Here is a 27594-nt window from a genome sequence, read left to right as displayed (position 1 = left end):
TCACCACTAAATCATTCAGCAAACCTGGCTCTGCACTCTTGCAATAACAAAACTGATGTTATGCCTGTTTCATTCCCCCGTCCCGTGAAACTAGAGCCAGGTTTGGCACACGCAACTGAGAACTGACGGGAGCCCAGTTCAGTTCCTCACCCTTGCTGCTCTCTCCCCCCACCCCAAGCATCTATTGGAGGAAGCAGTGCTTTTATTACCAGCCAAAAGAGCATCAGGTTACCACTGCAGTTGGTGCCCAAGCATGCAACAGCAATGGGATCATGTGGCATCAGAATGAATTCACTGCACAGCTTCCTGCAAATGTTTTAATTACTTATCAAAGGAGCTTGTGTGAGCACAATGGGAATCAAGTTTTTCCTTGGAGAAATGCAGAAGTGCCTGGAGCCCTTTTACTGCATTTCCTCATTTTATCCCCCATGGGACCACAACATAAGTTCTGTCTTTACTACATCCCTCCGCTGCCCCGACAACCATTCTTTAAGAATCACTATTCACAGGCATGTTGCAATCAGTGTACCGCACTTTTAAAACCCTCTACATATAAAGAAGCTACTCACAGCTACTGACATTCCATCACACTTCCATTTCCTTAGAATAAGAGCAGAGACTCCACAGGCTGTTTTAACAGAGCACCGTGCACATATTTAGCAAACTGTGTTTGGATATAATCCCAATTACGCCCACAATCTTGAGAATGAGTTCTCCCACAAGAATGTTGCACAGTGTCAATGTCCTTTCTGCCACAGGAAACCAGAGCTTAGTTTGCAAGCATAGTCCGGCTTTCTGAAAATTTGTTTAGCTGAAGAGAACCAATATTAAGATCAATTTAGTGCAAATGCTGTATGTCCTACTTACTATGAACTTTCACCACTTAGTTTTGAAAATATATGATGCTAAATACGTAATCTAACCATTTACTTTCGGAGCTAAAATCAGACTTCCTACACAAATAAAATTTGCATTATTTTATCACTCAGATGCATATCCTTTAAAATATTAACTGCCATTTCTTGTCCTTTTGATTCTCCGGAATGGCATACCTGAGGCTGCTATCCTATATCCACTTAGCTGGGAGTAAGGACCATTAAGCTCAATGAGCTTTGCTTATAAGTAGACATTCATAATATTGCATAGTGAAACAAACTTCCTCAGTGCAAAAACTCAACTATGTAATCCCAGTTCATTTAAACTTCACTTTAGTCATTAATAGAGCCAATGATAAATACTGCACTTTGCCAAGGTTGTATATTATTTTCCTTAGTACGCAAAGGCACTTGGAAGAGGAATGTTGCAGTACTACTTAGCATTATTTCAACTGAGTAGTGAAATGAATACTCCTTGTGAAGTGTATTTCACTGCAACCTTAAGTCCATTTATGTAGAGAGACAAACAAAAATTCTTCAAGAAGATGAAGAAATTCTGCCTTATGCTATCCTCGCTAGCCCACATCCCCTATAGATAAAATATAGTTAAGGTGCTTCTCAATACTGGATTTAAATTAGCCACTACAAAATTAAGATGATCATTGTGATCTAAATGCAAAACAAATTGGGAGAAACTGATTTCAAACCTATTGTGGTCAATGGGATTGAATTACTTAAAATCCACAGGTTAGCTTGCCATGTTTAAAAGCACGCAACTATAGTATATGCGCAAACGTTAGACAAAGAAAGAAAGGGTTACCTGAAAAGCTGGTAACATGAAATGCACACATGCATTTTCACCATTAGCTGTGAACTAGGATCAGATCTGAAACCCTCTTTGGACAGTTATCATTTAATACCACATTAAAACAGTACTCAGAACACTCCCACTGTTCTTTGTAAAGACAAAGGAATATTGGTTCTCTCCTCAATGCCTGTCCCATTTTCAGACTGTGGGACAAGCCATAATTTCCCACAGAGGTGGAAAAAGTTAATGTATTCCATTTTCTCTACCCACAAAGCTGTTAAGTAACAGAACTGCAGAAGAGTCACTTACCCTCTTTAGCCACGTGAAGTGTTTGTAAATATCAATCTCACTCTCCATGCTTCGGGCCCATCTCAGCAATTATATTCCCTGGGTTCACAGCTTTGTTCTGGAGAGACACCACAATCTTTCTATCTAGCGCTCTCCCCAACTCACACTGAGTTTCTCTACCTCTAGCAAGCTGGATGTCTGTACATATTTGACTTAAAATTGTCCCCCGGGCTCCTTCTAAACTCTTCTGCTGAATGTACACACACAACTGTACAAACTTCAGGCAGCGTCTCCCCACCTCCCCAACCCAGAGAGCATCTGGGTTTTTTTAAGCAGAGATCAGTCATCAACAGGCAGTAATATCATTCTAAAGGCTTCAAAAGATGCATAATGCCAGATGGTCTGAGGGGAAAAAAGAGAGAGGGAGGGAGGGGGAAAGGGAAGCTTCTGTAGTGCAGTTGAAAACTGCAGTGAGAGTGTTCCCTTTTAATGGTAAAATAACAAGCTAAAAATTGCTAGGCTGTCATAGAGAAACTATTTTCAAGTAATGCCTTCACTAGCTTTCTGTTTCAAGAGTGGCTGGAACTCATTACCCAAAGACCCTCTATTTCCTGTCTCTGTTTTACTCGTGTTTATCAGAACGCTCCTCAGCTTCCAATTTATTTCAGGCTGAGACTTAGCTAAAAATAAGCCCTGCCGTTTGAGAATTGCTGGTTACTCCATTCTCACAAAGGCACAAATATTTTAGGACAGCCCCCTTCTGCACAAAGCCAAGCGTTCCCTGTACAGATTTCCAAGAGGGGGCGATGCATCAACAGATTGCAAAAATACCTTCAACGTGTTTACATTCCCTGGCTGAAGATGGAAGCATTCAGGTATTGTTGTAGTCGCATGAGGACACATATCAAAGCAATGCTTAAGGTGTGTTTGTTGCATTTATATCCCGCCCTTTTTCTCCAAGGAGCTCACATGGTTCAGCCCTCCTCATCGAATCCCCATAACAAGGTGTACCCCTTTCTTCTTCTCTGCAACAGCATTAGCTTTGGCTCTTGACTCGTTCAGATACATTGCATGTAATACTTGAGAAGGGGAAATGACAAGTGAACATGTTGTTGTTGTTGTTGTTTAGTCGTTTAGTCGTGTCCGACTCTTTGTGACCCCATGGACCAGAGCACGCCAGGCACCTCTGTCCTCCACTACCTCCCGCAGTTTGGTCAAACTCATGCTGGTAACCTCGAAAACACTATCCAGCCATCTCGTCCTCTGTCGCCCCCTTCTCCTTGTGCCCTCCATCTTTCCCAGCATCAGTGTCTTCTCCAGGGAGTCTTCTCTTCTCATGAGGTGGCCAAAGTACTGGAGCCTCAGCTTCACGATTTGTCCTTCCAGTGAGCACTCAGGGCTGATTTCCTTAAGAATGGATGCGTTTAATCTTCTTGCAGTCCATGGGACTCTCAAGAGTCTCCTCCAGCACCATAATTCAAAAGCATCAATTCTTCGGCGATCAGCCTTCTTTATGGTCCAGCTCTCACGTCCATACACCACTACTGGGAAAACCATGGCTTTAACTATACGGACCTTTGTTGGCAAGGTGACGTCTCTACTTCTCAAGATGCTGTCTAGGCCTGTCATTGCCCTTCTCCCAAGAAGCAGGCGTCTTTTAATTTCATGGCTGCTGTCACCATCTGCAGTGATCATGGAGCCCAAGAAAGTAAAATCTCTCACTGCCTCCATTTCTTCCCCTTCTATTTGCCAGGAGGTGATGGGACCAGTGGCCATGATCTTGAGCTTCAGACCATATTTTGCGCTCTCCTCTTTGAACATATTGCATGCCTAACAAGCTCTTAGCTGAACCTCCCCACCCCCACCCCAAAATGTGTCCCTGTTGTGCTATTTCCCAATAAAGCTCAAGAACATACCCAAGTATCTTTAAAACAGGCAGACTGTGTCTATTCTTTTGGGAAATATATATGCCATGTCAGACTACTGGTCCATCCAGCTCAGTACTGCCCCACACTGACTGGCAGTACATCTCCACAGTTTCAGAGAGGAATCTTTTCCAGTCATACCTGGAGAAGGTGGGGATTTTATCACTTGTCACTCCCAAAGCATGAGCTGTCCCACTGAGCTATCGGCCTTTCTTAACAGAAGGCCCCAAAGAAACGTCTACATGAAGTAACTCACCTAGACTAGACATGCTTACTATGGGTAACTGTTGATCATGGAAAGAAACTGCCATCTGCCACAGCAAAAAGTGCCAGCTGCTAGGCCCTCTTTTTCTTAGGGAGATGTCTAGGGGTGCTTCTTCAAGACAGGAAGTCACAAAGATCTGGGGGTTTTGGAGGGAGGGGCAGATCAGGTCCCACACATTCCTGTTTTCAGCCATGGATATTCAGAGCACACCAGTGGGCGGGGGTTGACAGAAAGTATCTCTGTGGTGATTTTATGCCTCTATCCTCAGTCACTCTTCCCCCACCCTCCACTCCTCCCCATTTTTCTGTTCTGGGCATGTGCACAGTTTATTTATATACCTGTGCGCACATGCCTTTTCTTAAGCAAACAACAAATTTCCAAGTGCCACTGTTACCAGTTTGTGTTACCGTCTTTCACAAGGCCACTTGACAAAATGGGGTGGGAGCTAGAAGCAATCTCCATCTCAGTGTCTTGCTCTGCGCAGCATCCACGAATGGGGAAAATGCACACCTTGAAACAGAAGTACCCAAACAGGAAGCAAACCCCAGAGGGTATGCAACAGCAACAGAATGGCACGAGCTTTTCCAGCTGATCACTTAACCATGACAAAAAGGTACTCTTGGAAGTACAGCAATGCTAGGCACTGGGAACAGTCGAGCATCTTCAGAACAATATCAGGATTGTACTACTGAAGTTATTAAGAATGGCTCCAAAATAGCTACCCCAAAATAGTACCCCACAGGAAGAACAAGATCTGAAAGACAGCTTCCAGCTTGTCCAAGCTGTGGGTTACTTGATCTGGCATGGAATTCTATCTCCCCAAGCAGTTTCCAACTACTGTAGCTTCCTCATCCAAATCTCACTATGGGCCAAACCAAGTATTATGTTCAATACATAGTTTAATGCAGGGTCATTTTTTCTACTTTGCATAACAGAAGCAGCAACAGCGGGGCCTAATCAGAATCATGGCTGGTGGCATTTTCTAAATCTATATAATATATAAAAAATGGGGGTGAAAAACTTAAGTGTGGGTATATTTCAGGCATGTTGGTATGCAGTAACGTACTATGACAGCATATACAAACATACGCCCCAATGAAAACCTACGTAGGTCACTTAAAACAATCTCCCCAAGACCACCCATACTGGTTTCTATTTCAACAAATTATACATCCCACAGACATTTCAATGAGTTTCAAGCCTTGAGGACAGCAAGTTCTGGCAGATTGCCAAGACGGCGTTCTCTTACCACCCACACATCATACCACCATTTATGGTGAGAGGAACGCCTGCTGTAAAGACACCTGAGCACCCTAGTCAGCATGCGTCTCAACTTAAAAACAAGGGCTCTCCATAGGCAATATACCCACCACCATCAATGGGCAAACTGAGAACAGGCTTCAGTTCTACAAACACTTCTATACCTCTCCCACTTCTTCACTTGTGGGTTATATACCTGAGAGAGCCAAGGAGATCCCATGATCTAATAAACACAGAAAAAAATAATGTTTGTTTCTCCCAGGGTAAGGAGCCTGGGGCAGGGAGAGATTACGTGAGCCCAAAGCCAACTGCTACTCTCTCCCTGGGCATAATTCTCAGTGGAAATGAGAGGCAAAAGGAAGAATCTGAACATGTCCTAGAAATTAAAAGCACTGGAATCTGTGTTTTTGGACAGACTGGCGATACATGAGTAGGACCACCAAGACCACACTATTAGAAGATGGTAATTTATTTATTTTTTAAGAGAAGTTAGATTCTTGACTAGTTACTTCATCAGCTAAGCTTTACTACATGTATGTTTTCGGTTAAAATCTCCTAGGTCTTTAGTTAAGCTGACTGTGCTTCCTATGTGTTGCGGCTCTGAAAGCACTGGTTACAGAAGAGTTTTGTTTGATTGGCTTAGCACTTCCCCCATTATCCTACCACACTGAAGCACACCACTCAAGCCCAGCTGTCCCTGCCCAGAACCAGGTCCCCTCCCTGAAAACAGGCAATAAGTAATAAGGGAGAGCTACACCATCCTGTTTGCTAGCCTAAACACCTGAACACTAGCAGCACTTGTCAAAAACGGTGTTTTAAAATATCTAACATACCTATTTCTGGTTCAGCAACTTCTTCCACATTTCATGTAACTGCACCTTGATTTTCCCCCTGCACCTTCTTCTGAGCCAAAAAGGAAATTAGAAATTCAGAGGCTTTTATCTGGCACTCCTGTCAGTGCCCTATCGGTTAGGAATGTTGATAAAGTACATTCCGTTGAGTCACATGCTACCTGAGTCTTAGTTTTATGTCAGCTTTGAGCTTTGGCCCCATGTAAATGCAAGAAAAAATAAGTTTAAACAAACTTTAAAACACCCACCTCTCTATTTAACAAACTGGTGTGAATGTTTTCTAAATAAGATACCTAGGAGTGATTGAAGCCATCCACCTTCCGGCCCATTCATTTTATTTTGTCCAGGATATAAAGAATATGTATTCTCAATTATGAAACACAGTGCATTTATTACTTGGCATTATATACTTACAAATGCAGAACTCTGCTGAAAGTAGACCACTTGCTACGTTGATTTAATAGTCCACTTTTTGTTTAGAAGTGTACGGTTTGTCATCTCTCCATGTCAGAAAATAAAAGTAAAGCGTCACTGTACAGACAAACTACTACTTCCTGGAACATAATCGGAAGAGTTAACCCTTGAGTTTACAAAACCAGTGGAACAAGATCTGCTTCTTTTTCCTAAGTACACACACTGATGAGCTCCTTCAAAGCATTTTAGACATTTTCATCACTTCCTTTTTGTTCTTTGTTGCTATGACTTTTAACATTTATATACCACCACTCTATCCTAAAATAGCTTCCACTACAAATATAAAAGCAGCCACTGCATTAAAGCCACCTACCAACTTTGCTCCAGTGCTAATATTTCATTGACATTTTTGCAAACAAGGTCCCTTCAGAAGAAAGCCAAATACAGTCAAATAAAATCCTGCACGTTAAACATATGCAAATACTTTGTGGAATAAAGAAGTCTGTACTGTCCCTTTAAAAACCTGAAGAAAGTTAGCCAGATAAATCTCTCTGTAGAAAAAACAAGTTCTACAGAATGTGCACTCCCACAGAAAGCAACATTCTGCTATAGCTTCCCTTGCCTTTAAGGAGAGCTTTAGTTGATTAAATGAAAAAGCAGGGGGGTGGGAGCTTACAGGGAATGAAGCATTCCCTCATATACTCTGGATCCAGATTCCATGTCAAGCATTCAAGTTTACAGTGGTACCTCGGGTTACGAACAGTCCTGCTTACGAATGCTTTGGGTTATGAACTCCACAAACCCAGAAGTAGGTGTTCTGGGTTGCGAACTTTGCCCTGGGATATGAACGCAATCCGCTTCCAGGGCCGCGGGAGGCCTATGTAGGGAATCCGCGCCAGGTTAAGAACGGACTTCTGGAATGAATTAAGTTCGTAACCTGAGGTACCACTGTACAGTAATGTGACAAGGTGAGCCTAGAAACTGTAACCCATGAATCCACCTTGAAACAGGTCTAGTCTCCACACTCATTACAGGGATTTTCTAATTACAGCATGAGTGGGAAGCAACCAAAAACACTAGTAAACTTGGGTAGCTACATAATACCTTCCCAATATCTTTTAAAAAAAGAAAAACGTAATGTACAACTAAGCATTTTCTTACATTTTTATCACACACACACACACACACACACACACACACACACACACCACACCCTTTCTTTAAGCGGTTCTGGGTGCAGAACAATGAAATACCACTATCAGAGATCTGCATAAAACACTACCAAACTAGAAATACAGTGCCTCGTGTTTCACTACTTGTAAACGAGAACATATTTAAATGCATGTGATGTTTTAATTGCAAGCCCTATTACAGCTTATTTTGTCCTGTCTTCCTTTTTTCCCTTTCCAAGCCTGCATGATTAAACCAGACTCAGGTTGCATATCCTGAATGAAAAACAGAGTTAGCCTAGCAGGTGCAGTAGATTTTGGGATATCTAATGTGTGTTGTCACTGAACACCACTACTCTCAATACACCACTCTGTCTTCTCAGAAGCTGTAGCAGTAAATGGTACCTGCCTCTGGCTATAGGCAAGGATAAAGTCATGGTGTTCAGGCAGGGACGCGGACTTATAAAAAATATTGGGGGGGCCCGGGAAAGCTCATGAATAATAAATAAGCTCATGAATATGCAAATAAAGTTGCGCCGCCTCCTCGTGAGCGAATAGGGGAGAGCGTGCTGCGCCTATTAATCAGCTCCAAAGGAAATTGGGTGGAGCGTTTGCTCGGGAGGGAGGGCAGGAGGCATGCAGCCCGCCCCTCCCTGTGCATTTTGGGCTGGGGGAGGGGCGGCGATGGCGCTCTGCTGGAGGGGCGCCGGAGATTATTGGGGGGGCGGAGCCCCCCCAAATGAATTTTTGAGGGGGCTCGGGCCCCCTCAAGCCCCATGGAGTCGGCGCCTATGTGTTCAGGCCACAATTTGAGGATCTCTACTATTTATTTAGGTCAGAAAGTCAGGTCTGCAGTAACTAGAAATACCAAGATATTACTTTTATATATATAGAATAAATGAAATCCACATCACTAAAAAAAAATGTGCTACTTTTCAGTTACAAATTTCACCTGAAGTTAAAAATGTGTCCATTGGTTATGATTATAGGGCTAAAAATATTTCCAGCATGAAAAAATTATTTCAGGATGTGAGTTTCTATACATTTTTTTAAAAATGCCCCAAAGATTTTATTTTTGTGCCAGTGCATTGCTGTACAACAAGAGTACAACTTCAGCACTATTTTTTTCCTTGGTAATTTTCATACTAGAAACATTTGAGTGCAAGACAATGAACTGGTTTGCATGTAGTGCCCAGTCAAATCATGGCTTAACATGTGGGTCTCCTTGTAGCTGCTGTCCTCCTCCCCAGTCCTGCTGCTGCATCGTTGCAAGCTAAGCCATGGTTTGACTTAGCATGTTGTCCAAACCAGGGCTTGTGCTTTGTCTAGACAAACCATGGGCTGTGAAACAAAGAACACTTGAATGCAGCTCATGGTTCATCTGGAGGGAGACAAATCATGAGCCCAGGTTTGGACAACACACTAAGCCAAGCAGCAGGTGTGCAATGACAATAATTTCTTCTTTGGTAACCCCATGAACTCACTCTTAGCCATGGTTTGGCTAGCCTTATGTGCAAACCTGCTCATCGTTATATCACTAAATCTGATTGGAACGTATGTTGATATCACTGAGCACATTGGAAGCCAAAGCAGAGTAGAAATGAGCAAACTCTCCACAGATTAACTTGTACATTCCCCCCCCCCCCAAATGGAGGAACTCGAAATAATTTTTCCAAGTCAATCTGAGGGCTTGGGGAACTGCCTATGTGCACCAATCATCACTGTCTCCAAAAGTTTCTGCAGCTCAGACCACTTCCCATAACACACTTCCCCTTCTATTTACAAGTAATTGTAGAAGAAAGAGAAGCAATGACACACAGGGAAATAAGTAGAGAGACACCACTTTCTTAATAATTGGGCCCTAAATAATATTCTGTAGTTTTATGCATTTTTGTTCAGAAACACTAGAAATGCAAGATTCCTGCCCAAATTATAGGTTGGTATATTGGCCAGTTTAACTATACATTATATTTTTGGCATTGACAGTAAGATTAGTATATAATTACATAGCTCACTTCAACATTCAGAATACTTCCAGGAATGGCTTTTTGTGTCTTTTTTTTAAATAAAAAAAATAAAGTATTCAAACTAAAGGTCACTCTGGAATTGGGGGTGAGAGGATATTCTATTACATCTTCTTATGCAAACATAATTCTGATCCAAATCTTTCTTCTTAGCTATACTTTCCAGAGGAGTTTTAAGGTATTTTATCAATGCTGTCTTTAAGAATGCAGCATCAACATTTGCAAAATTAAAGCCATGTATCATATTATGTCAATACCAAGATCAGGCAATTGATGCTTCAAGGTGATTCAGTGATTTGCTCCAAAGCAAATCCTTAACTGTAAGGAAAGTCAAAAACTATTGTCATTTATTTAGTAGTAAGATATTTAAGAAGGATTTTTTCCATTCTTCAGTGCCGGTAGAACTAGAGCACTGTATCCTCATCATTTTTAAAAAAATTACAAAATAAATACCAATACCAAATCTCCCTCTCCCCTCAAAGTTGTAGAAGTATTCATAGTGCACATTTAAATACATTTTCAGAGTAGCAGTGGTAGCTGTAAATCCTTCATTAAGACCGAAAAGTCAACATTGAGAAATGTAAAGTCAGGTGGAGGAATAGTAACAAAGTATAAACGCTAATGGCCAAAATTGTGGAAACCTTTAAGAAAATTTGTATTTTTGAAGTTTGATGGCTAATAACATCTCTTATTTAGAATAATACTATGAAATTAAATATCACTAGAAATATAATTTAATACAGGATATAATGCAACAAACTGTTTAATTATCTTTATTTTATCAAAAGTTATAGCCAAATAAAGAAGTTATACACAGAAAACCATGATAAAGAGTATTGCATAGCTTCTCATAATTTCTGTTAGTACTTTGTATAGATATCTTTTGCCGCAATTACAGCCCTACAATGGTGTCCCAAGGAGTGAACCAAGGATTTTGCATCTGTCAATTGTGCTTTATTCCTTGGTTGCTTCTTTAATCAGATTCACAGATTTTTCTGGATTCAGGTTAGCTGTTACATCGCTTTCTAGATGACCAGCCAACGATTTTCACTGTTTGTTCTAGGTCAGTTTTCAGTTATGGAAATCCACTTCTTACATAAGGCAGCTATGCTTTCTTTTTTGAGTTATTAGGCTATAACATTTGATAGAATAAAGATACTTTGGCAGAGTTTGTTGCATCATATTCTGCATTAAATTATCTTTCTAATGGTATATAATTTTATGGTATTATTTTGTGGTGTTATTCTAAAAAGGACTGCTGTTATGAGCCATCAAACCTTAGAAATACAACTTTCCCCAAAAGTTTCCACTAGTGTATAGTTCAGCAGATCATGCCAAGAATGGTTTAGTGTATAATTTTTAATGTTAAGATTACTACCCACTTTGTGATCCCTCACTGCTAAAATATTTAGCAAATAATTATGTCATTGTATCCAATATCAGCAAGTAACCAATAATTATCTCAGTTTGTGTTCTGTTGTTTAGAAGCCTAAAGTATTCCCAGAGATAAGTGTTATTTAGTGAGCACACACACAGAAACAGAGACACAGTGTTTTCACATATGAATACATATGGATACAATGATTTAATACTTCAATGCCATACAACATTACAATATAGCTCAAAGTGTTGTATAAACAGATACCGTCAACTTCCTACTCTTGTTCGGAAGGAAAACTATTTGGCATAGTTACCCAGATTGCTGTTTGAAATAAATGCTGTGCATCCAGTCCTCCATATTTTGTAAAAGAAACACTTCATTTTTTCCCTCATTCCATCAAACAGAAACCAGACCAACAAGATTACATCCACAGTAGGTTTTTAATTCTAGATCTTTTATTTTATTTTTTGGAAGATCCAGCACCTCTCCGCATTGTTTATTTACTGACATTTATTTACTTACATGTCTATTTACTTACACATCCCATCTTAATACAAGCCTTCACAAAGCAGCTTGCAATAAGTTAATGAATACGAACATCATTAAAAATAGGGATAGGGGAACTTGTGACCCATTGAAGGTGGTTGTCTGCCCCAGGTATGCATGACCAACAGGCAGGTGTGATGGGAGTTGTAGTTCAGTAACATCTGAACTACAGATGTTCACGAGACTCCTCAAATGCCTAACCTACTTAAACTCAAAAGACTGGTAACTGGACAAATTGATTTGGCAAAGCTTTAGGCTAGACTCCTGAAATGTAGAGCTTTGTTCCAAAATCCCCTGTATGTAACTGTGTTCTTGGGATACTGTCATTGTCAGGGAAAAGAGGGGACTTTTGTCCATTCTTCCTTCTCCCTGCAACTTCCTGTGGCTCCTGAAAATCTGCTTTGGAGGGTTGGGACCTTGTACTGGAGGCTGCAGGAGAAAGGGGGGATTGGGATTCCACTGGATCCTTTCTCCAGGGGAAGCCTCTGCTGGATAGCAGTACTGTCCACAAATGGAAGGAGGTCTTCTCTCCATGAAAAGGTTAGTCAGGAGACAACCCTACATCCGGCCCGCCTTTAAAAAAAAAGCCTCAGAGGCCAAAACTGCCTTTGACAATATGGACTGGCCTGTAATTTAAGCAGGCAAGCCATTTTTCGCTTTTGGTAGAAGTGCCAATCTGTGGTGGGCTGGGCAATGTGGTTAGAAGCAAGTTGTACTTTCCTCCCAAACATGGCTTATTTGCACAGCGTATGAACTCTAGATTCAATACCTCAATTCCAACAACAAACTGAACACTCATATTTTCATTACTGACATTCTTTTACTGAAAGGGATGTATCAAGTAAGACAAAGATTGCTTTCTTCAAAGCCAGTGAATTGGACTTTATTGTATGTTAAGATCTAAGGAGGCATGTTTCTTTCCTAAGGGCACTTCATATGTGTACTGTATTACAATTTTTTTCAACAGATCACAGAGACTCTGGGAACATCAGGATTTGGACCAACTCCAAAACATACACAACTGCTTTCTGATGGAGAAAAAAAGGGAGAGGGGTTGTGTTCTGTGAGAAGAAGAATGATTGAATGAAATGGGTACCTGAATGTTTGTTCTTAAGCCTGACAAAAACGGAGCCGCACAAGGGAAATTTTACTTGCAAAGCAGACGTTCTGGCAACGATAACTTGACTTAGAACAACAACAAAGGATGACAACACATGTAGTGCAAAACCTTAAAGTGGACTAAACCTTGAAGTGGAGTCTCTCTTGAATCGCTTTCATCAAAGCACACCTTCACATTGGCTTTGAAGGGATTTGTGTCAGATGAGAAGCACACATTGACTGTAGAAAGACGACATGGCCTAATCAGGAAGTATCAGTTTACGATCACTGAACTCAAAAGGAGAAACTGAGGACATTGAATGAGTAATCAATAGCAGAACCACAGTCTGTAGGGCAGGAAGCTGTTATATTGCCCACCTTTCACCACAGACACAATCATTAATGGGATAGAACTATATATTTGCTAAAGGTACAAAGCTAAGTACGTCATATTTCTAATTCAGATGAACAATGGATGCCAGTTAGGCTGTTTGAGTTTTAAAGAACTGTAATGCAACACTAAGAATGCAACTGGAAACCTTGACCTCCAGATCGCTTGCTAACTAAACAGATTCCAGTGGTTTTCAGACTGCTAGCTTGTCACCACATTTGAACTAATGACCTACAGATGAAAGGTACAGATGGAAAGGTGCTATTTCCATTCTCCCCCTAAACATGTAGCGGTTGGATGAATGTATAAAAAGAGCTGGGAAGGAAAACTTCTTAACCACTAATACTGAATTCCAAGTTTGTTTGTTTTTCAAGCTGTAGAAGTGGATGCAGGAAACTAGCCAGAACCTTGATTGATAGGAAACATCTGGGAAACGTATTTGGAGATACCTTACAATTCCTGTACAGAAATCCATTTTATTAACGCCCAAAAGATAATTGTGTCATATTGCGTATATATGAGGATAAAGGTAATCTCAGCAAAGGTTTATGTAGAAATATTTAGAGTTTTAAAGATAGCGTTCTGCTGATTAATTTTCCATTTAGGGGCAAATTGTATCAAATAATGTTAACCCTGGTATTTGTCAACCAGAGCACGCTTCACAAGGAGTTAAGCAGAAGTTAGCATAGAATGAATATTAGCACAGAATGAAAAATAGTGAAGCCAATTGTGCATGAAGTCAATCATGCTTAACAACCGAGAGCCAAAACTAGCATGACTTGACATATATTAATTAAGTAGAGAGAGAAAAAGAAGTGTTGTGGTTTCTCAATATTGGGCAATTTCCTGTACAGGAAGCTCCTAGCAGCGTATGCATTCATTTACTTGTAAGATCATTACAAAACAAATCTGCTGTCAAATAAAATACCCGTTTCCTACCTTTATGTCTGTAATTAATAATAAGACTACTACAGAGGAAACATTGAAAAAAAATTAAGATACCAAGACTCTTAATATTTATGCTTCAAGGCTATCTAACATAAATAACTATTTTTAAAAACTTAGTACATGCACTGCTAGACTTGCACCATATGGCAAATTTTCAGATCCCCACTATGGGGTGGACCTTCCATGTATAGCCATCTAGCTTCTTTAGACAAACTGTCCTATTTTAGACGGCAAAATCCTGAACGGTAAGAGCCAACTTGATGAGACAGCTCATTCAAAGTGAAATGTTTAGAAATCTGCATCAGTCTCCAGTTTCCAGTGCTATGTTGCTAATTGTGATACAATACCTTGGAGGCATGCAATCTGAAGCCAGGTCACTTTGCTAACAAACAACCTGAAAGTGTTCCATAGTCCTAGTACACATTAACTTGTTCCAAAGCGACAGGACACATTAACCTGCAAGACAAAGTCTCCTTGGCATTCTAGGAACTCTTTCCCAAACTAGGTCGGAGGCCAAATTCACAAAACTGCTTTTGCACAGTTTGTTGTTGGTGCTATGTCACTATCAACCATCATGTTCAGAATTGGCTGACTCCATACACATATTTTGCAAACCTGCCATTGGTCAATGTCGCAGTGCTACCTTATGTTTTATCAGTCCATCCAATCCTGTTGCCTACTCTGAGTGGCAACCATTTCTGAAAGTCTTTGAGCTACGCTATGCTAGCTGTGATAGAAGCAGATCTGTCTGTTAAAGTCAGACCCACCTCTAGCACAATCACACAGAAAGTGGGGGGGGGGGCTGTCAGTAAAAGGAACAGGTGGCAAATGCAGAAATCTCACCATACCCACGACTCATTTCCCCTTAGCCTTCCTTTGAACACTCTTCTCCCTTCATCTGCCTTCGGACACAGGAAGGAAGCCTGGCTGGGAGGAAAAGGAGCTGTTGGGAAATAAGCGGTGGGCAAGTGGAAGTGTCACACTCCTTATATCATCCTGAAATCAGGTGCTTCTTCTACTTCTGAAGTCACAAAGTGGGTGAGCAGAGTGTTCTTTGAGACTGTGCATAACTCGCCATCTGCTGATACCATGTCTACTCCTGCCAGGAAGTTTTGACTTCCTCCTGGACTATCTCCATGGACCACTCCTACTGTTTCACTCCTACTTATGGGGCCTGATCCAGAGACTATTACAGTGGTACCTCGGGTTACAGACGTTTCAGGTTATAGATGCTTCAGGTTACAGACACTGCTAACCCAGAAATAGTACCTCGGGTTAAGAACTTTGCTTCAGGGTGAGAACAGAAATCGTTCTCCGGCAGTGGGGCGGCAGCGGGACGCACCACCCCTAAAGTGGTACCTCAGGTTAAGAACAGTTTCAGGTTAAGAATGGACCTCCAGAAAGAATTAAGTTCTTAACCTGAGGTACCACTGTATAGGTCAGGTCCATGGCAGTTTGTCCGCAGGAATGATTTTGTCCTCAATGTTATGCAAAGCCCACTGGGGATGATGATGATAAGGAGGTTCAGAGCAAGGTGCCACCAGGATGCTGATGATCTCTCTGCAACATCTAAATAAGCAGAGGCCATGTATGTCCTAAACTGGTACCTGGTTGAAGTCATGGGCTGGATGGGGGCTAATAGCTGCAATGGAATTCTGACCTTACGGATGGTTGATCTAGGACTTCGGTTTATATACCAGCTCTGGACGGGGTTGCAATCTATCTGAAAGAGCACATGCATAGTTTTGGGGGTGCTCCTAGATTCATTGCTGACACTAAAGGCTCAGGTGATTTCAGTGGTTGACAGTGCTCATTGCCAACTTCAGCTGGTGCACACCTATGCCCACACCTTGACAGGGATAGCCTTGCCACAGTAACCTCACAATTACATAGGTAACCTCACAATTAAGACTACTGTATGGGGATATAGGGATGCGGGTGGCGCTGTGGGTAAAAGCCTCAGCGCCTAGGACTTGCTGATCGAAAGGTCGGCGGTTCGAATCCCCGCGGCGGGGTGCGCTCCCATCGCTCGGTCCCAGCGCCTGCCAACCTAGCAGTTTGAAAGCACCCCCAGGTGCAAGTAGATAAATAGGGACCGCTTACTAGCGGGTAGGTAAACAGCGTTCCGTGTGCTGCGCTGGCTCGCCAGATGCAGCTTGTCACGCTGGCCACATGACCCGGAAGTGTCTGCGGACAGCGCTGGCTCCTGGCCTCTAGAGTTAGATGAGCGCACAACCCTAGAATCTGTCAAGACTGGCCCGTATGGGCAGGGGTACCTTTACCTTTACGGGGATATAGGTGGGGTTACTCTTGCACCTAGTTTGGCAGCACAGCTGTTGTAAAATGTTGCTGCTAGGATTCTTAGTGCAACATTCAACTTTACATATGTGCACCAGGGGGAAAGGCGCTTGTTCTATTTGGCAAGCAGAATTATGCTGACAGAACATTTGCATTAGCTCACTGTTGAATTCCACCCATGGACTCTTAATGTTTAATCCTCTGTTTTGTACACTAATCACTTTTACGTGCAATATAAAATTGTGTTTTACTTTTTGGGAAATCTTATTGACTGTTGTATTTTTAAGTAAACTCCTAAAAGTTCCTTATTATATTAAGTGGCATAATCTTTTTTTTTATAAATAAGCCCTGCAAACTGGAATTCTTCAACTAGAGCTATCATGGTTTGAACCTAGGAAAACCAATGCACTATGATCTCTCCTAAAGGCCAGTAGCACCTGTACAAAGGAACTCCTATCTGCTGGTTAGCTGGCTGCTTATTTCAATGCATGAGTCTTTAGTCTCTCAATATAATATGGAAACACATTGAGTTTCTCCTTACCAGATTTTCTTCCAGCCAGGCGTGTATGCATGCTGCTGTAGTCCCTGGGATCTGATTCCGCAAAGCTTCTCTCTCTTGTGGATCCTTGACCATTTCTAATGCCAGCTTTAAGTCTTCCAGAAGATGAAGTATCTGTAGTGTGCCAAAATATACTGACTGAGCAGGTGACACCATGTCATAGACACCATTTGTATATTCCGCAGCTGCTTTGGTACCTAAAAGAAAACAAGCAAAACCCGAAAAAGCAATTTAGGAGGAACCAGTTACTTATAAGTTATTTACATGCAAGATACAATAATGGTAACATTCACAGGGGATGGGAAGTAAGACCAAAATTATCCTATCTGACCAATCCTTAGAGCGTTATAATCCATTCCACTCACCAACAGACATAATTGAATGCTGCCCAGCGCAGTTATGACCTGTTAAAACAGCACACTGAAAACATACAAAACCAAACGATGACCTGAAAATGGAACAAAATTGGGCAAACTCCAAAACAAAGCTATTAAGTTTCAAAAAGTTTTCCAGAAATGTTATTCAAAACACGAGTAACTTGCTGAAGGAACTTTTTACTTAACTTCTGTAATTTTGCATCCCCATTTTTAGATCTGCCCCCCCCACCCCCACTGCAACTCAACATTACTCTTTATTTTTGTTTACCTATCATAATCACTCAATAATTATAGTAATCTCAGGGTGGATATGCCAAAGATAATTTCAGTCTTATGGAAAAAATTGAAGATAGCAAATCCAAACCAGCTACCTGCAATTGCCCCTACAAACCATTAGGTGTCACCATCTTTTCAGGGACACACTACTAAAAACCACAAGTATTTATTTATTTATTTTACAATTTTGCAGGGAAATGCAAGGGTATTTTTACTGCCATCATAAATGTCAAACAAGTTTGCTTTAGCCCACTTTTAACAGTGCAATTCCTCCAGCACTTTCACACATGTAATCATTTGAATAATTACTTTGTCAGGTCCAACTCAGACCTTTTTGTGTTTGTATTCCAACAAGCAGTGCTTCTCTAGAGCTTCCGTTCAATTGGGTGGTGCTTGTGAGACACTCCACAAAAGCTCTTTGGAACTAAATAGAAGTGGTCAAAAGCTATGTTAAGGAACAAGGCATCACTGTTTAAGAACACAAGAGCGTTGATCTGGCAAAAGGCTTATCTAGTCCAGCAATGCTTTCCATGAAATGTGGGAAATCAGATGCCCCTTAGAAGCCCCAAAGCAGGGGCCATCTCCTGTTGTTGCTCCCAAGCAACCGGTATTCAGAGGCATTGCAGCCTTAGATCCCAAAGGTGGCATATAGCCATCATGACTAGTAGCCACTGAAAGCCTTGGCCTCCAAGAATTTGACCAACTCCTTTTAAACCCAGAGATCCACACATACAGCTTTCCTAATCATCGTCTCCATTTGTACTCAAAAATCCTTAAACCTGTTCCTCACTTCCACTGTATATTCATAAGGGATTTGACTTAGATTGTATCTTACTGGCCCAGTGGTTTTTCCTACTTTCTTCAGTTGAAGCTTGAATTTTGCTATAAGAAGCTGATGATCTGAGCCACAGTCAGCTCCAGGTCTTGTTTTTGCTGATTGTACAGAGCTTCTCCATCTTTGGCTGCAGAGAATATAATCAATCTGATTTCGATGCTGCCCATCTGGTGATGTCCATGTGTAGAGTCGTCTCTTGTGTTGTTGGAAAAGCGTGCTTGTGATGGCCAGCTTGTTCTCTTGACAGAACTCTATTAGCCTCTGCCCTGCTTCATTTTGAACTTGCCAGTTGTTCCTTTTATCTCTTGATTCCCTACTTTAGCATTCCAATCCCCTATAATGAGAAGAACATTCTTTGGTGTCACTTCTATAAGGTGTTGTAAGTCTTCATAGAATTGGTCAATTTCAGTTTCTTCAGCACCAGTAGTTGGTGCATAAACTTGGATTACTGTGATGTTAAAAGGTCTGCCTTGGATTCATTTCAAGATCATTGTATCATTTTTCGATTGCATCCCAGTACAGCTTTTGCCCCTCTTTTGTTGACTATGAGGGCCACTCCATTTCTTTTACGGAATTCTTGCCCATAGTAGTAGATATGATGGTCATCTGAACTGAATTTGCCCATTCCCATCCATTTTAGTTCACTGATGCCCAGGATGTCAATATTTATTCTTGCCATCTCATTTTTTACCACATCCAACTTACCAAGATTCATGATTCTTACATTCCAGGTTCTTATGCAATATTTTTCTTTACAGCATTGGACTTTCCTTTCCAGGCATATCTGCAACTGAGCGACCTTTCGGCTTTGGCCCAGCCACTTCATCAGCTCTGAATCTACTTGTACTTGACCTCTACTCTTCCTCAGTAGCATGTTGGATGCCTTCCGACCTGAGGGGCTCATCTTCCAGCGTCATAACTTTTATATGCCTGTTGTCTTTGTCCATGGAGTTTTCTTGGCAGGGATACTGGAGTGGCTTGCCGGTTCCTGCTCCTATTTCTTCCTACATACATTAAAAATGTAATGCTGTCATCATGCTGCACTTCACATGGCCAGGTCAACTTCAGCATGCTGGCAGGCAGGAGAGCAGTGTGGGTGGTAGGCGGCCTAGGTGAACTGTTCAATGAGGGGAGAGGCACTTCATAGCATGGTCTGTGGCAAACCACTCTATGAAGTGCCAAGCCCTCCCTTAAAAGGAAGGGGTGGGGGGCAAGCTGCGAAAGGAAAGGGGTGGGGGGAAAGCTGTGGAGGCAGTGGAGCTTGGGGTGAGCTATGAGGGGAGAGGAGGTTTGGGCAAGCTGTGAGGGGATAGACAAAGGGGTGGATGAGATGAAAAAGGAGAGGAGGCCAGGGGAGTGAGCAGGGGTATCAGTATTTTATAATATTTATAGGCTACCTTTCAATGAATGCACTAAAATGTGGCTTATGATGTTAATATTTCCTTTTTTAAATCAAAAACAAAACTGAGTGCTTATTTAATTTCAGGAAATCCATGTTGATTAGTTTTCAACTTACAAATAAATTGGTATGTATATGGAATGGACCCATTTTCAATGTGGAGTTCCAGGGGGTCCCCCCAACCATCCAAAATAGATTTTCAGAGGGTATAGGAAGCTGCAGGTAGGAGGGGGAAATAATGGAAATAATCTCCCCGCTTTCCCAGGGAAAGTTTCTAGTGAGCAGAGTTCCACTCATAGGTCGTCCCATGTCAAATACACATCAAAACATTCAAATAGGGCAGAGTTAAAACTATAACATCCCAACGTCAAGCACCAGTGAAGGTCTGGAAGAGCAAGTGCATTTCTAAGAGACACCTAAACACCATGAATGTGGCTGTTTGCCTAAGGGGCAGAAGGAAGGTGAATCTATAGTATGGGTGGCACCACAGAAAAGGCCCTTCCTCTGATGTCCACTAGGGTGTGGCACAACAAGGTTAGTTTTCAAAGTGGTTTGTCAATTCAGAATGGAGAGCTGCTACATAGGAATAGCTCAAAGGAAGCCCAGGATCTGTTCACAACTGCTTGTAAATTAATATGCTACTTGTTCAGATTGTAGCTATGACTTAAGCGAAAGTTGAACAAAAAGCAAAAGAAGAATATTAGAGAATATCCAAGTATCACAGGGTAGAGATATTCCAGAGTTGCTTTTATTGTGGGCAGAATAGGCACCAGCATATGACGGCGGAAATACAATCTCCATGATACCCTCTCTTCCAGCCACATGCCATTCTTTTGTGCAGTGTTATTTTTAACCCAACTTTTTGCGGTTGCCGTATTAGCCCTTTCACTTTCTGGCTGGAAGGGGGAGAAGGGGAGAAATGACATTGGCTGCATAGGAATTCACGATGAAGCACACAGAAAGCGAAGTGAAGAAGAAATGCAGGCAAGGACTTAAACCATACCATTTCCCATTTAGTCAACCAAGCATAAACATGGCAACATAGGTTACAGAGCTGCTGCCTCTGATTTGGCTCCTAACTCACCTTCACACTTGAATTTATTCACCCAGAAAGATATCCAAAGCAAGCAAGCTATGCATGTTAGAAGGGTGAAATGTAACGGCTTAATGTAATGGTTTAACCAAGTGGTAACCATATAGTATTTTCTCAGTAATTTTCACTATTTGTTGAATATTTAATTAATTCTGTTTTCTCTCTCTGTCTCTTTTTTACCAATGCTTTATTGTTTGGGTTTATTACAACTGCATTGAGATTTCATTGCAACCAACAAGTATATATGTTCTGAAATAAAAACCAAACAACTGTTCTGCAATAAAAAACGAATTGACTGCAGGAGGGGGGAAAGTTCAATGCTTTACGCCAACTGAAAAGGTTAATGAATGACAAAATGCTTCCAAGTGTTATGAAAGTTTGTATTTATACAGGAAGATGCTTAATAATAATAATAATAATAATAATTTATTATTTGTACCCCGCCCATCTGGCTGGGTTTCCCCAGCCACTCTGGGTGGCTTCCACAGAGACCAAAAATACACTAAAATGTCACACATTAAAAGCTTCCTTGAACAGGGCTGCCTTAAGATGTCTTCTGAATGTCAGGTAGTTGTTTATCGCTTTGACATCTGATGGGAGGGCGTTCCACAGGGCGGGCGCCACTACCGAAAAGGCCCTCTGCCTGGTTCCCTGTAGCTTTGCTTCTCACAATGAGGGAACTGCCAGAAGGCCCTCGGCGCTGGACCTCAGTGTCCGGGCAGAACAATGGGGGTGGAGACGCTCCTTCAGGTATACTGGGCCGAGGCCGTTTAAACTGATAAGCAAATGTCTCACACTGTGGGTTAAACCACAGAGCCTAGGGCTTGCCGATCAGAAGGTCGGCGGTTCGAATCCCCGCGACAGGTGAGCTCCCGTTGCTCGGTCTCTGCTCCTGCCAACCTAGCATTCAAAAGCACGTCAAAGTGCAAGTAGATAAATAGGTACCGCTCCGCCGGGAAGGTAAATGGCGTTTCCGTGCGCTGTTCTGGTTTGCCAGAAGTGGCTTAGTCATGCTGGCCACATAACCCGGAAGCTGTACGCCGGCTCGCTCAGCCAATAAAGCGAGATGAGTGCTGCAACCCCAGAGTCAGTCACGACTGGACCTAATGGTCAGGGGTCCCTTTACCTTTAATGGTCATTCTACAGTTTTCGTTCACTGCATGCAACAAGCTTCAAATTGCATCCTCGTGTTTTATCACGTGGCTCTTCCTGACTATGTGAGTCCCAAGACCAGCATGGTCCCGACCTGTAAATGGCTTCCCTGGCATTGGAAGTCTCCACGCCAGGGAAACCATTTAAGGGAAGCCATTTCAAGGCTGCCCCTAATGGCAAGCAGTACCAAGAGACCCTTAATCCAGAAAGTTTAAGTATCATGTATAATTTTTCCTGCCCATCGATTCTCACAAAAACCCTGAGAAATAGGATTGGCTGAGAGGTAATGACCACCTCAAGATCACCTAATGAGCTTCATGGCCGAGTGGGGATGTGAACCTAAGTCTTCCCAAACACAGCCCAGTCTCTAACCACTGTGGACAGTATACTCTGTAGACCAGCCTTGACTGAAGAACAGGTCAGAAGACTTAAGCAGAAGAGAGCCTTGTAAACACTGTTTTCAATGGTTCCCTTTGCCTATGTTACTGCTAGTTTTATAATTCCCTTCCCTCCAGCAAGTCTTGTTCTGTTTTAAAGGTTTTACTTCTCTTACAGTTATAATTCTAGGTAATATGCACTTGAGGGCCTCCTGTTTTGACTCATGCCACCTTGTAGAGATTCTGCTTTGCCTTTAACAAGCCACAAAATAGCCCCTGGAGAACTGAGCATAATCATTGGACTCCAGTAGTTATGAAATGCTCAGGGCAATTAAGAGTTTGAAGGATGGTTGAGGAAAATTGAAATTGGCTCTTTGAACTCCTAACAGCCTGTAGTATCTTAAAAGAGGAATTAGAGCTAGAGCATGCATGTATTCAAACTTTTAAAGGCACTGATCCCCAAATGAGTCCTGTATGGATGTAGTAATCACCCTTTCATCTGTGAAGGGGGCAGAGCATAACTGTGAGGCAGATATCAGCCCCAATGCCAAATGGATTTAGGGCTAGGACACCAAATTCCTGCTCATCTCACCTTGGAACTCAGCAATCAATGCTATAAGGCAGCTTTGGAAGCCTGCTCCATGCAGGTATTGCTATACTACAACTCCCATAAGCCTCAGCCAGAACTCAGTTCTCAATTATTTGTTTCCATCTTCCTTGCCTACATCCTACATACACTTCAGGTTACATACGCTTCAGGTTACAGACTCCGGTAACCCAGAAATAGTGCTTCAGGTTAAGAACTTTGCTTCAGGATGAGAACAGAAATCGTGCTCCGGCGGTGTGGCAGCAGCAGGAGGCCCCATTAGCTAAAGTGGTGCTTCAGTTTAAGAATAGTTTCAGCTTAAGTACAGACCTCCGGAACGAATTAAGTACTTAACCCGAGGTACCACTCTATTCAAAGGCATAAGAAAAGATTGCAAAGTGAAGATCCTAGCAGTATCACAGCCATACAATTCAGAGATTCCATTATAATCAAAATAAGTTGGATAAGCTTTGTCTTTGTACTGCTGGGAGCAAATTTATGGAGTTAACTTTTCCATTTCATTAACACTGATGGAACTACCAAGGCAAATCAGTTCTTTTTGTTACATTAAGCCACACTTGGAAGAAGCATCTGGGGAATGTGGTTTAAAGTTCTTAATGTAGGACTGGAAAACTTGTGGTCCCCCAGGATTTGTTGGCCCACAACTCTCAGCAGTCCCAGCCACTGTGGCCAATGGCCAAGGATTACAGGAGCTGTGCTCCAACAATGTCTAGGGACCAGAGGTTCTCCATCCCTGGTTTAACGGCTTTGTCCCTAGCTACCTTAGGGCTTATCTGCACCTATCTTTCCTCCACACTTCCCAGGTACTGCCCATGCTTTAAAGTTCCATGTCCAAGTGCTCTGGAGCTTTCCCCATATAAACCCGCTCTTTAAAGCTGAAGTGCAACAAACAGCAATTTGGGTTTTCTGCAAATCGTCGTTTGCTCTGTTTCAGCTCTGGAGCGAAAAGAAAGAGCTCTCAGGCATGGAGCTTTAAAGATCAGACCTGTGCCTGGAAAGGGCATAAGCCCTTACTGTTATAGCAGCCATCTATGTTGTGTATGTAAGGGGGGGAGATACAGATTATCCACATAGTTCTCTAAATATTTAAATTACCTATAATTCTGTGGTGCTTCCCAATGTGAGGTGATCCATGTAAGCCAGACAAAAGACAGTCTCCGAGGTTTTCTGTTTGTTTTTATTTGCAGAGAGAGATTTTACCACACTCAATTTGATGGGGTTGTTTCAAGCACAGGGTCTCACAGTGCTAATGCACTTGCATAACATGTTAGTTAAGGGATTGGACACACTCATTATAATTTCTTCTGCATTTGCAAGGCAGAGACAGCTAGCTAAGGCTGACCATCCAGCATCCTTAATTCTCAGAGCAGTTATCATTATAGATGTACCAAAGCAGAAGAGCCTAGAGACACTGACTTATCTGTCAAATTTTATCACGTCAAATGCAATTCTACTTGGTGATCTGGTCTGACAGTCTTACCCTCATACGCTCCAGATGTAATATCATATTTCCACTGAGCACAATTGCAAGCAAGAAAGCTTTTATTTTGACTTGCTCTGGATTCATTCCAAGTCTTCTTCTTCTTTTAAGTAGAAAAACAGTCTATAATATGCCCAATCTCAGTTACTTACATTGTGCCCTTGAACAAGTCCATCACATACAGAACTCAAATGCAATGTTATATATTATCAATTAAAATTACCAGGTCACCTTTTCCCCCCTTGAGGCATCCATATCTATGGATGGTGCGGTGATGTTCACCCCTATCACAGGGACATTTTGACGCTCTTTCAAGGCAAGTGGCTCTTTCCCTAGGCTTGGTTTGGCCTAATTAAAGAAGGGGAGGGAATGGACTATGTGCTATAATGCAAGCATTTCAAATGTAATTAACACCTGACCTGCCCATGTGGGACCTGAAAGAATGTTTGGAATTTGATCCGAGAAGAAAAATAAACTGATCTCACATTTTTGAAAGGGAAAAGTTGCTAGAAGGGCAACCATGTTGTTGTTTCAGGACTGGTCCTCCTGCATTCTCCTAAGACCTTCAGAAAGTCATCTGTACACAAGCAGAATTCTGCAAAACATTGTGATACAGGGACCTTCTCCCCATAGAAACGTGGAGCTATGCAAAGCTGTCTGGAAACTCCCACTGCCTGGTGGGCTGATCTTACATGGTTTGTGTTAGGGTCAACATTTCAAACATAAGTTATACTTGGGATTTGATGTCAAGTTCTGAGAAGTTGCAGCATTCCAAAATAAGGGATCAATATCATGGAATGGTACCATAAGCCTCACCGTTACTTTTGCCAAAACTGTTAACCATAAGCCAACATTATTGAGGTGTGCTCATGAGATTTAGGCTACACCCTGTGCACACATTTACCTGAGAGTAAGTCCCATTGAACTTAATAGGACTTGTCTTAGAGCAGACTTGCACAAGATTGCCCTGTTAAACTTAAGGCTACTTTCATTTACGTTCCTATTCAACTGGTTAGCATAGTAACACACTGCAGGGTTATGGGTCATCAGGTAGTTCAGATGCTCTCTCAAAAAGGCAGGGTAAAACCTATTCAACATAACAGCCAGTTTCTTAATTTTCCAGACTAACGCCTCACACCTCTGATTTTCATTCATTCTATTTGCAAAAACTGGCAGGATAACTAACAGTGGAAAACTGAATTGGGGGAGGAACAAAAAAGTGCTTAAAACTTTTACATGGGAGAAAGATGCTGAACGATGGCTCCCTACTCTGCATCGCACATGGGAATACAATGTTTACATTTGAGGCAATAAGTCATGAGTGCCTCTGTAACTTCAGTCTACAATCTCATCCCTGTCTTGTTTGCATGCCTAGCAAACAGTGGTGTGCGGTGAATTTCTTCATAGGGGAACAGTTAGGGCCAGAGGTGCCAACTTGCAAGGACGATTGGGACATTTGAGGCTCTAGGGAGAGGTGAGGAAGAGGATATCCTGTCAAGCAAGCAGAAATCTGCACTCGCAAGCTTGGGTATTGCCCATTGCAAACTTCCAAAAGATGACTTAGAAAGACCCGCACGAACAGAAACACAGAATTTCTCCTGAACAGTGAACTCTTCATTATTACCACACGTATTAAATTGATTTGTGGCCATGTCTGCTGTTGGGCAGACTAAAAATAATCAATTACAATACCTGCAATGATATCATCCATTTGCTCTAGAGCAGCTTCAAGCATATGGCTAGCATCAGAAGCCATGTTTTCTAGCTTCTTCAGGCCTTGTTTTCTTGGTCTAAAAAGGAGGGAGAGAAAGTTCACCTTATCAGATCACATCAACATCACTCTGCCATCAATTCTAACATATTAGCTTAACCAACTGCTGACAAAGAGCAGCACATTTTTAGGAGCAATTTTATTTGTGTCACTGACTGAGGTGGAATTAGTAGTTCTTACCCTTCCGTTTTTAAGTGGGAACAAAGATCCTGAGTAATCCACATCTCACCAAAATTATATAAGAATAAAAGCAGTGCCATATATCCCTTAGTAAAACTGACAACCAGTATCATCACCTGGAAGAGCTACAAAGCCAAATCTACATGGGCCAATCACAGAGCTGCAGATCCTCCTGCTCTCAGATTGTTATATTTCCCAGCAAATTTTCGTCCTACAAATGCTGGGGAACTCCCATTTATGCAAATTTTAAAAGTTTTCTAAGGATACTGCTGTAGAAATCTGAAAGCACTGTGAACTTATCTATAAGGCTGGGCAGTGCTTTTTGACTCTACACATGAACATCCTGACAAACAATTAAAAAATTAAGAAACTGCTAGGTAAAGGGTCCCCTGACCATTAGGTCCAGTCGTGACCGACTCTGGGGTTGCGGCGCTCATCTCGCTTTATTGGCCGAAGGAGCTGGCATTTGTCCGCAGACAGCTTCCGGGTCATGTGGCCAGCATGACTAAGCCGCTTCTGGCGAACCACACGGAAACGCCGTTTACCTTCCCGCCGCAGCGGTCCCTATTTATCTACTTGCACTTTGACGTGCTTTCGAACTGCTAGGTGGGCAGGAGCAGGGACCGAACAACGGGAGCTCACCCCGTCGCAGGGATTTGAACCACTATGTGGTTTAACCCACAGCACCACCCGCATCCCTTCACACCCCCATTCCCAACTTATTTCTATAATTTCTGTAGAATGGGAGGCATTTATTGTATATGTACAAAAATATTGTAAACATGCAGAAACATTGGCAGGCTTTGACTAAACACTTGCAAGTACAGTGGTACCTCGGGTTACGAACTTAATGCGTTCCAGAGGTCCGTTCTTAACCTGAAACCGTTCTGAGGTACCACTTTAGCTAATGGGGCCTCCCGCTGCTGCCGCATGATTTCTGCTCTCAT

The 27594-nt window shown here is 42.0% G+C and overlaps 1 protein-coding gene across 21 annotated transcripts in view; it reads right to left on the bottom strand.

The window, feature by feature from the left end:
• The window catches only part of PPFIBP2 (PPFIB scaffold protein 2), a 112372-nt gene that overhangs the window by 63751 nt on the left and 21027 nt on the right, over positions 1 to 27594 (bottom strand). For 8 of the 21 annotated variants that reach the window (XM_077930189.1, XM_028730599.2, XM_077930209.1 and 5 more), the window contains exons 2-3: positions 26389 to 26486; positions 17083 to 17297 (exon numbers count right to left, since the gene is read on the bottom strand). In XM_077930189.1, coding sequence (XP_077786315.1) covers positions 17083 to 17297; positions 26389 to 26452 — 279 coding nt within the window. In that variant the 5' untranslated portion in view covers positions 26453 to 26486. Of the gene's footprint in view, positions 1 to 569; positions 597 to 1992; positions 2564 to 6254; positions 6382 to 6686; positions 6813 to 17082; positions 17298 to 19293; positions 19319 to 26388; positions 26487 to 27594 lie in introns of those variants that run through there. The other 13 variants (XM_077930170.1, XM_077930172.1, XM_077930177.1 and 10 more) reach the window with 6 other exon arrangements.

Source organism: Podarcis muralis, chromosome 1 (assembly GCF_964188315.1).
Source record: "Podarcis muralis chromosome 1, rPodMur119.hap1.1, whole genome shotgun sequence".
NCBI lineage: Eukaryota > Metazoa > Chordata > Lepidosauria > Squamata > Lacertidae > Podarcis > Podarcis muralis.
The sequence above is the reverse complement of the archived record's forward strand: the minus strand, read 5'-3'. Positions and strand labels throughout refer to the sequence as shown.